The sequence below is a fragment of the Maylandia zebra genome, linkage group LG17 (genome assembly GCF_041146795.1).
Source record: "Maylandia zebra isolate NMK-2024a linkage group LG17, Mzebra_GT3a, whole genome shotgun sequence".
Classification (NCBI taxonomy): Eukaryota; Metazoa; Chordata; class Actinopteri; order Cichliformes; family Cichlidae; genus Maylandia; species Maylandia zebra.
Genome location: NC_135183.1, coordinates 5,650,601 through 5,661,606, shown reverse-complemented (window position 1 = coordinate 5,661,606; position 11,006 = coordinate 5,650,601). Strand labels below are relative to the sequence as shown.

General features: G+C 40.2%; 1 protein-coding gene across 6 annotated transcripts in view; it reads left to right on the top strand.

Annotated features, from left to right (window-relative positions):
• Nucleotides 1–11,006, top strand: part of dnajc6 (DnaJ (Hsp40) homolog, subfamily C, member 6) — a 37,513-nt gene that overhangs the window by 6,510 nt on the left and 19,997 nt on the right. For all 6 annotated transcript variants that reach the window (XM_004568906.6, XM_076875941.1, XM_004568905.6 and 3 more), the window contains one exon: nt 5,835–5,970. In XM_004568906.6, the coding sequence (XP_004568963.1) occupies nt 5,835–5,970 (136 nt within the window). The remainder of the gene's footprint in view (nt 1–5,834; nt 5,971–11,006) is intronic.

The window sequence follows — 11,006 nt, the reverse complement described above, 5'->3', positions numbered from 1 at the left end:
AGGGTGTATGACTACAAGGTAACCACACTCTAATAAATATAGATAAAAACAACTTAGGAAATATATAGAAAATAAAGTAAGCCTGCACAATAAAAAATAAATAAATATAACTTGCTTAATTAAGCACTGGTATCATTTCGATTGTAATATTTCAGCAATACAATAAAACTAAAGGCCCTAATGATCTTGCTGAATACACCAATCTTTACTTTTCTTTCACCACCGCTAAATACTTTCTAAGTTATCGTGTAGCTATCTTAGATTTTTATTGTCTAATTTAATCTAGATTGGGGTTTCTAAACTCTGTGGTCACAGGATGATTAATGGGCCATTGAAATCATGTTAAATACAATTTCTCTTCTTAAATATAGATTTCATTGCCTATTTTAATGTGAGTCCTGTGGAGTTTGGCATTTCACAGTCTGTCTGAAATGATCATATCTCCAGGCCTATGAAACAATTTGTTGTTGTAAGCAGATGCTGCTTCAGTTTAACAGTTTGAGAATCACTGCGTCAGCTTTATAAAACGTCATTTGGTGTAAAGTAGCTGATACAGCTGACACTGTGCAATTAAACTGACAAAAAGGGAACCACTTAGGATAATTAGAATATGGAAAAAATATAGACGTGTGAACAGATAAATGGTAGATCACTGGTCCAAGTTCGCTTTCCAGTTTGGTTTCAGTCTTCAGCAGGGTCCTAGTACTTTCCCCCAAAATAAGCAATTGTTTATCTTTTGAGTGAAGGGTTAAAAAAACCAACCAACATCACCTTGTAGGATCTTACTACAACACTTTCTGCCATTTACTGGGGCTAATTTATACAGAGCATGGCATAACCCCACCACAGTTTTACATCTGTTTAAATAGCTCAGCTGTTTGTATTGTCATTGTATGTTTATCAAACGTGTTACATGTGACGATAAATAGTTTCTGTGGACACTGCAGTGCCCATAGAAACTCTTCCACTCTTCATTATAGCGTTGCTTCAGCTCATTGAGGTTTGTGGGCATTTGTGTATACACAGCTCTGTTAAGCTCGCTGCAGCATTTCAATCGGGTTGAGGTCTGGACTTGGACTGGCCCATCGCAACACCTTGACTCTTTTCTTTTTCAACCATTCGGTTGTAGATTTGCTGATATGTTTGGGATTGTTGCCTTAATGCAAGATCCAGTTTGGACAAGCGTTAGCTAAAGCTAAGGAGGGTGAAAAGAAAAGTGTCTGGACTTCTTGAAGTTTCTTGAAGACGTTTAACATGTCAGCTGAGGAGCTTTTTCAGTTCCAAGAGCAACTGGTGGAGAGTCCCAGATTTTTTAAGCCCTATTGGGAGTGTCCCTAAATGGTTTCCAAATTAATGGGCTGCATCCTCCCGAGGCCGCATTTGTAGACCGATTACGTCACAGCAATGCGACAAAGGCTGTCCAAATTCGTAGACTCCTCCGAATGCAGCTGACAAATGCATCCTCCTTTTCCCCGAATTTGAAGGATGGGTTGGGTGTATCCTTTGTGGCCCACTATATCCCAGAATTCATAGCGCGGCCCAGCCAATTCCAGTTTTCAACAATGGCGGCTGCTTCTAAGTTTAAATATTACTCTTATTACTCTTTCTGGGTCACAAAATAAACTTTTAACATATTTTCAGGCGAGAATGTAGCTGTGTAAACTTCATATATCTGCTTGGTTTATCAAGATATCACATATTTGCAAAAGTGCTCCGACGTTTTCGGCGACGTCTGTTACCCAACAGCTTGATAGCTAGCTGGGAGCTCGAGGGTCACTAGAGCCGGCGAGAACGGCAAACTCCCGGCACATGATGTTCAGATCACCGTGGTCTTTCGCTACTCAGATTAAATGTGATATATAAGTCACTTAGATAAACTAAAAATGTTATTGTTTGGCTTTTTTCAGTGTTTTATTTGTTCGTGAGTAAATCGGTTTGGCTGAGATTAAAGTTTATTGATTTGATTAGATAAAATAAAACTTTATTAATCGCTCGGGTGGGTTCCTCCTTGGTTTTCACACAGCTGAATAAACGTCAAACAGAAAACTGATTAAACAGAAGTGTGAGATGGTCGAGAATTTACGCCAGTGTCATGTTATATTTCAGATAGCAAGGAGCAGACAGCTGAGTTTATTAAACTCCACCGAGACAGCAGTGACGCAAATCTGAAGGCTAGACCGCCGTTTACTTCCGGCCTACCCAATCTTCTGAGGACCCTGCCCACGTAGACTGGACTTTAGTGTCCCTAAGAGGGTTAGCTGAATGTTAGCTGAAGCTAGCATTTGATGCTAGAAGAGTTTGGAATACAGACGACTTAAGGTTTGACTCAGTGCCTGCAAGGTGCTCAGGTTGTGTGGTTTCAAAACAAGCCCAGATTATCACCCCTCCACCTCCATGCTTGACAGTTGGCATGAGGTGTTTGTGCTGATATGCTGTGATTGATTTTCACCAAACGTTGTCTCGTCTGTTTGAAGGACATTGTTCCAGAAGTCTTGTGATTTGCTCAGATGCAACTTTGCCAGCATGTGCTGTGCTGCCACAGTCTTTTTAGAGAGAAGGGATATCCATCCTAACAACCTGCACTTATTCAGTCTTTTTCTAATTGTACTGTTATAAACTAACGTTTAGCATGCTAACTGAGGCCTGTAGTATCCGAGATTTAGCTCTTGTGGTTTTTGCAGTTTTCCTGAGCGTTGCACAGTCCAACCTTGGCACGTGTGTTAACACACACTTGAATGCTCCATTTCAGCAAACTGACCAAAGCTTCTGGTTTACTTTAGGTCCTGTAAAAAGTCTTTCACAAGACTGTATGTAATGATGAAGTTTAAAACACAGATGACACAGATTAGTCGGGTTTGTTTTTAACTATCCCAAGCAGCTTTAAGGATCTGAAGGTTCAGAAGTCGTGACAATCTTTTTTAAAATTATGAATTTCAAAACTTTTGTAAAAGAATCAGTTTGCCTAATTCTCTGTCAGCTTCCTCCTACACTTAGTCAGAGCTGTAATACCAGCGTGTCATGCTTTCAGCAGCATGTAAAGGCTTGCTTGTCATTCAAGGGAGCGGAATACACTTCTGGTTAAGCTGTGTAGTAGATGATTAATCATAGACTCCTTGTCTTATCAGCAGCATCTATAATTAAGCAGATTAGCGTCGGGTTGACACTGCAGTTGTTGAAATTCAGGAAGATACAAGGCCTATGATTATGGTACCCCTGAGGTTAAGTGCAGGGTTTTTGCCTTTCGAGCTTTACTGTTGTCCCTGTGCATCTATCTGTGTCGTTAACACTATGCTGGATATTGAGGGAGTAAGGTTTGAGGCTATAGAAGGAGGGAGACATATGCTGACAGCCAACAGATCCCTCTGGACATGAATAGAACTGCCTTGTCTTTTTTCCTCTCACTTCAGTCACCTCTGTCTTCCCCTCCTGTTTCTATTGGTCAGCTTAGTGAATGTGATACTAGGCAGCTGAGGAGGGGCGATGTAGGCTATCGGACCGGCCTTCTTTAAGTGAAAAAGCTCTTTTGGATGTGACATTTCTTTATGAATGTTTGCTCATTCAGCATCACTGCTGCTTCTCCATCTGTACAGGTATCAAACATGACTGACACATATACTTAGTTCTTGATGTCAGGGTAGAGTGTAGGATCCTGGTTTTCTTAATCCTGTCAAGGTCACTGACTGGCAGATGTGTATGCCAAGGAGCTTAAAATGGGTCAAAACGTACCACTGAAATCACAGCCTTGCCTAAAAAAAGGAAAGAGGACTGTTTTAGCTTTTATTGTTCAGTGTAGACACGCCCAATGATGCAACTATATTTCTGAGATAGGTGACTGGATCTATCTATCTATCTATCTATCTATCTATCTATCTATCTATCTATCTATCTATCTATCTATCTATCTATCTATCTATCTATCTATCTATCTATCTATCTATCTATCTATCTATCTATCTATCTATCTATCTATCTATCTATCTATAAGACATGTTTATGCAGTTACATTGTATAAAAACTCGACTTAACACTGGTAATCTTTGCTGTTTGCAAAGTTCAATTCAATTTTTTTAGCATGGGGGAATTTTGGTGTGTCACAGGCTGCAAGAGTTTTATTTCTCAGTAAAAATAAATCCCTGTCATGCACATCATGCCTCAGCAGTCAGAGACCAAAAGTCTAATTTTGGAACTTAGTGAAGAATCGCTGCAAATACATCATGCATGTGGCGAAGGAGTCTCTGTCGAAGGAGTTTGAAGCAGCTGCTGTATGTGGTTGTATATCAAACTTTGCACGCAGCTTTTCTCCTAGACGTTGTTTGTAATGTCTTTGCGTCTTTCCAAGCTCCTAAAATAAGGATGGAGTTGATGCTTTCAAGCTTCTGATCCAATTGCAAAGAAAACATTTAGCAAAATGTCAAGTTTTGACATTTTGATAACATAGCAAAAGTATGTGGGTAGATGTTTCAGATAAAAGTGAAATTTTTTGTTTGGCTTCTGATTTTGACAACCTCTGAGCTTGGCCTGACAGTCTGACATGCTGGTTGGCTGACATGAAAGGCACGGCAGCCAACCAGCATGAAAACAAATATGTCCTTGCATAGCCCATTAGCTATTTCTATGAGCTATTCCTGTCATATTCCATTTTCAGAGTTAGAAACATCCCACAAACTACTAACTAGTGGTACAGTAGTTTCTCGTTATAATGAACCATCTGTGTAACCTCAATAACCCTTTTCCCCAGTACTGTCCAGATGAAAGTCATCGATAAACCCATAACATCTTTAAGAGTGTGAATCTGACATTTCCAACTATTTAAACCAAAGAAAAACTTTGTACAGACTCAGTCTGTTTTTGCATAAGTGCACAGTGTTCCTTCTCCTGCATCACTGGGACTTTTCTTTTTGAAATAGAAGAAGAAGTTGCCTGTTAAAAATATTTTGCAATACTTCCATTAGTTTATCCAGGCCAGTGCAACACATAAACTAAGCTTTCTTTGTTTTTAATCATGGGGAAAAACCCACTTGCACATACGTGAAGATGAATTATAGATGAGGAAAACCAAAAAACAACCCTACTCTGGGCCCGATCTAAAATTTGATGCTCAGCTAGCTTAATGATCCCCACTGACCGGTTTGGTTGGGAGAAGCTCTTTTCACTCCTCACAGATCATAAACTCAAGCACTGACTGAATGCTTCTCTGTCGGCAAGTGCACATTTCTGCAGACAAGACAGGTTGTGCATGAAGCATGATGCTAGGACGAGACTTTGCCTAAAATCCGGTTGTGGGTGTTTGTCTGCGGCATCATGTTTAATGTCGGTAGATTAGTCAGCACTGCCAGATGATATAAAGTAATGACATGGTGGTTTCTATGCACAGTAGGTGAAGAGGGGAGACAGAGGAGGGAGGGTCTGAGTGACTCAGATTAAACACATGGGCCTCATCCAAAGTTAAGAATATATGCAAACACACACAGATGCGCATGAGCTGGTGTGCATTTTAATGTGTGTTTTGTCTCTTATGTCCTTCTCCATCATTCCTTCACACCTACACACATGTTTACTGAGTGTGTAGAGCAGTGACTCATGTTCATCACCAAATGAAAAACCTCTGAATTAGGGCTCGAAGGACTGTGTGTAAATCCATCATTTGCGCAAAAACGTATGATGGGACGTTTCAGCAGAAGGTTGCCCTCCTCTCACGTGTAATTTTGGACGCTTTCCCTGCGCCACAAAGGTGGGATCAGCTGCAATGACTGCCCTAAAGCAAAATGAAGTAGGAATTTGTAGGACATTAGTGACATCAGAGCTTGAAAAGCTTCTTGCTCCTTTGTTCTCAGATATGGATGCAGGCTATGGCGGAGGACTGCTGGATATGGTCAAGGGAGGAGCTGGCAAGTTCTTCAGCAACTTTAAGGACAACCTGAAAGACACGCTGAAGGACACCTCCACCAAAGTCATGCATCAAGTTGCTACGTAAGTGACCACTGCATTCATATGGTTTCATATTACAGGAATGAATACAGTTTTGCTCAAATGTTATACTAATAAGCAAAGATTATTTTTCGAGAGACTTGTGCAACAAAAGCAATGGAGACTTGGTCGGCTACTGCAACTGTATAGAAGTGATGATTAAAAATAAAAAAAACTCTTACGGTAGTTGATAAAAATGTGGCTGATCTTATGTTCAAGGTTGTCGTGTTGTTTATGTCCAGACAGTGATTTTTAGCCTCACATTAACGTCTATTTCAAACTGACCTGAATATTGTCAAAGATCATCACTGTTGATGCTTTCCAGCAGTTTTCAGGTGAAGAGTTTGAGGTTTTCAATCCTGAAGGGAGCACATCCAGTGAGGAACAAAACCAGGATCGTACTTCACTGGGTCAGATGGTCAATACAGAGCTCTGCTGGAACATGGATGGACCTGAGGGCGAGTGTCTGGTGCTACCAGCATGTCTCATTCATCCGAGCATTTTTTGGCCAAACTAACCCAGACCTTGCCCAATACCTGGATCACTCACAGGAGTGATCAGCTCTCTGCAACTTTGTTCACATCCCAAAAACGAAAACAAGTTAAAGCATCGCAGAAACAAAGTCTGACCAAGAGACAAAAAGAAAAGAAAAAAAGAACAAAAACAGCCCAGAAGTGCTCAAAATGATGACCTTGAATATAAGCTCAGTCAGTGCTTCTGATTTTTACAGATACGATTTTTAGTCATTGTGATCACATCTAGTTTATCTTGAGTTTATTACCATGTGACACTGAATTAAATACACTGTGCAGTCAAACACAAGGGCCAGGGGTCAGAATTGGCCCGCCAGAGACTCCAATCAGGTCCACTGGATGGCTTTGGAAAATGTGAAGGAGGGCATAGATTTTGGACTTTTAACTTTATTTTCCTAAATTTTACAGTTTTTCTACTAACCAGGGACCCTATTGTCATTCAAACCACACCAAAGTAATAAATAATAATCTATAATTTTTCTATAATTTTAGAAATGCTAACAGATGTCTCACATTAATTGCTGCAGCATTTCTTATATTAAATGAAATTAAATGTGTAATTCACTTCTTTACCCTGATAAAAAAGGAACCATCACTGGTTCGGCCCTCTTCAGATCAAAGTAGCCAATGTATTTGGCAAACAATTTAAAACATGTTTGACATCCCCGCTGTAGATATTTTTCTAGTGTTGTACAGCTAAAGATGAATACTGCACACAAGTCCAGCTTAAATCTGTGCTTCAGTAGTGAGCGAACTGGTTAACCGAATGCTGTTTCAGATGTTGATCACAAGCGTCTCCAACTAGCTTTAGAAGTGAAGCAGCAGAGCGGTTGGGATGGAGGGAGGAAAGAGTGAGGTTTCAGAGTCTGGCACGGCTCGGTCGTCCCAATGTGTTTGTGCACAGGCATCTGCACAGGGCGGCACAAAGAGGCCTCTGTATTATCAAACACACACACACACACACACACACACACACACACACACACACACACACACACACACACACACACACACACCCTACGTTGCTCCCCTCACTATTGACTCAGCAAGTCTGATTGTGAAATTTCCTCTCCAGGGTCTCTCCCTTTCTGTCGCTCACATCTTGGCAAACTCCCACTCTCCTGTCCTCTCGTTCCCCTTGTGTTTTTCGGTTGATCGACTGCCCGCTTGGCTCCACCTTTCTTCCTTTCCTCTCTGCCTCCCTCTTTGGTGTCTATTGCCCCACTTCTGGCTGCATTATTCATGGCGGTTCATTGTGCCAAATGGCCAGAGCACTGCTGATACAGAAGGATTCATTTCATTAGGAACCTGTGTGATGCGATGTGAAGTGTGTTTGTGGGGACTGTATATGCATGTGTGATAAGGGATAATGGAGGGAGGAGAAGTAGGCTAGCTCATACCTTTTGCTTTCTTAAACAGTATGCATTCAGACCACTTCCAAACAATTCTGTTTCGATTAATATATCATTATTCCAGCAAAACATTCCATATTTTCTTGTTATGTAGTCTTTTGGTTAAGTTGTTGCTTAACAGAAGATGAGTAAATAGATTTTAAGCAAATTTTGGACTTTATCTCAAATGTGACTGCCAATATTCAACCGTGTCTGCTGACATGGACAAAGTGTTAAGGCAGGTTTAAATGAGATACAAGAATGTCAACCAAGGGAAAAAAAATTCCCTTGAGCTTCCTCGGTATAACGTGACACCTCTGCTGTTAAACGGGCCTTCTTTGAATGCCCCGACAGGTCTTGATCCGTTCCTCTCTGCTTCTGTTCTCATGCGTAGTCAAGGGAAAGAGCTGCTTCTGAATTATTAAAACCAACCTGTGTTTCTTTACGTAGCTGAAGAAGAAAAATTTGCAGGGCAGGCGACTTGAAGCAACAATGTGTTTGTGTCTGTGAGAAGCGCAATGAATATGGAGCCTTGATGGCTGTGCTGGTTTTGTGAATAACACGGTGTGCTTGGTCTGCACCCAGGCTGTAACCCCCACTCCACCGACCTCCCTATCAGACACACATTAATTTGCCTTTTCCCCTCAAGTTTTCAAGCTTTGATCTGCATCTAAAATTCCAGTTTTCCCAATTTCATTATCCATGTCATTTTTCAGACACCTAAACATACAGAACACAAACTTACAGCACATCTTATCTACAAAATAAGAAACTCTGGTGAATTAAAAAAAAAATCCCACTGTGATTTTGAAGAGTGAATGAAGATAAATCAGGCCCCGAGGATAGATGATTGCAGTGCAAACACTATGTAGCCACTTAAATTGGTTTAAGCAGACATGCTATAAAAATCCTGCTTAAACAAAATGAAGACAAGTGAATTTTAGAGAAGACCATAGGGGAAATGTAGAGAGCCCGACTCTAATATCCATCGGGATCTAACCCACTTACATTGATTTGGTTGAGACTATGTTTGTGTAGTCTTGAGAGGTTCTAATAGAGCACCTCACTTCTCATGTATTCAGCCTAAAATGTCTTATAAGCTCAGGGTGTTTACTTTCTCGGAGGAAAGCATGAACATGAAGTGCTGTACTGCTCAGAATGGGTTTAATAACATACCGGTACATCTATACACCAACCCAAGCAAGTTTACCTTTTGGGGTTTTTTTTACTGTTTTTTTTTTTTTTATCACAAAATGTGAGTTATTGCATCAGAGTTAATACCAATATCAAGTTGAATAAAGTAGTACAGCAATAAGAAAGTCACATAAAAATTAATAACTGCTAAAAATTGTTGTTTTGTCTCTCAGGTCAGATAGAAGAAAGAAAAGATCAGTGGTGACCATTAGTGATCATGTAATCCATAGAAAGATGCCAATGATGGGGGACCTGTTACAAGCCCACTACAGTAACAAAGTTTGGATGCTGTGTAAACTGTAAATATAAACAGAATGCAATCATTTGGAAATGTCATAGACCAATAGAATGTAGAAAACATAGATAAAATGTTTTGGAATGAGAAAATGTACCACTTTAAAGAAACTATTAGCTCATTTTGAATTTGACGGCAGTAACTCGTCTAAAGAAAGTTGAGACAGAACTGCGTTTACCGTTGTGTCTTCTCTTTTGTGTTCTTGGTGAAAGGTCTGGACATCAGGCAGGCCACTTTAGCACCTGGAGTCTTCTACTATGAAACTGTGCGTTGTAATCCGGTAGATGCAGTATGTGGTTTAGCATCGTATTGCTGAAAAAGACGTTGTCTGAATGGGAGAGTATGTTGCTCTAAAGCCTGTATATACCTTTCAGCATTGAAGGTGACTGTTCAAGCAGTCGTTTCCATAGGCACTAGTGCACCAACATCCCAACAGAGATGTGGACTTTTGAACTGAGAGCTGATAGCAAGCCAGATAGTCTCTCTCCTTTTTAGTCTGAAAGATGTATCAACAATGTGTTTCATATTCACTAAACAGTTTTCCACTTCCATTTCAAACAACCTCTGACCCAGAGAAAAATCATCGGCCTGAAGAACTGATTTTCAGCCTTGTCATTTAAAGAGATTTGTCGGGGATTCTCTGAATCTTTTTGATTCGGATGTTCAGCTACTGTGTTCTGAAAAAGATCAGATAAAGTACTTTTACATCAAGGAACAATATTCTGATATGTTTCTGAAAATGTTTTACAATTAGAGACATTTTTTGCAGATTGGTAAACATCTGTCTATCTTTACTTCTCAGAAACTCTGCCTTGGTAATATGATCCTTATTACCAGCCTGTTACCAAATAACCTAATTAGTTGCAAAATGTTTCTCCAACTGTTTCTTATTAGTACCCCTTACCATTCCAGCCTTCTGTCCCCCTGTCCCAATGTTTTAGAGATCTGTTGCTGCCATCAGTACAATAGTAAAAAGTGTTTTAGTTCTCTTTCGCCTCACTTTTGTAGACATCTTTCTTCTAATTGGCTGATACTCACAAACAGGAGGTTTGAACAGTAGGTGGGTGGGGCTTCTGTGCTTACAGCCAGTACCATGTGCCTTAAGGCAGCGGTCCTCAACTCTCACGGTCCGTGAGAGTTGAGGCTTGGGTGCTACAACTCTCACAATAAATCTTCTTTTTTTTTGGTTCCGGAACTGATTTTATTTGTTGTATTTGTCCATGATACCTTAAAGGTTGTGAAAATATTGTCGGACATGGCGCAAAAAAGGTTGGGGATCGTTGCCTTAAGGGGCAATGTCCATAGCTGAAGCAAAATGTCTGAGCTTTAGCCAAACCTGAAGCTCAGAATGTAAAGTCCAAAACCAGTGGGTGACGTCACCAAGGCTACCTCCATGTTTAACACTGTCTATGTCTGAAACCAAGCAGTCTGAAATGTGGCTCACAGGGCTTATTTGGACACTAAATAAATGACCTCTTTATTTGAAACTCTGACTATGTTTAATTGGAACATCCCCCATTGTAACAGTATACATATGAGAGAAAACTAAGATGTGGAATGATATATTAATGGTATGAAATACTAACATCCGTACAGGGATGATAAGTTAATGAATAAGCATTATGT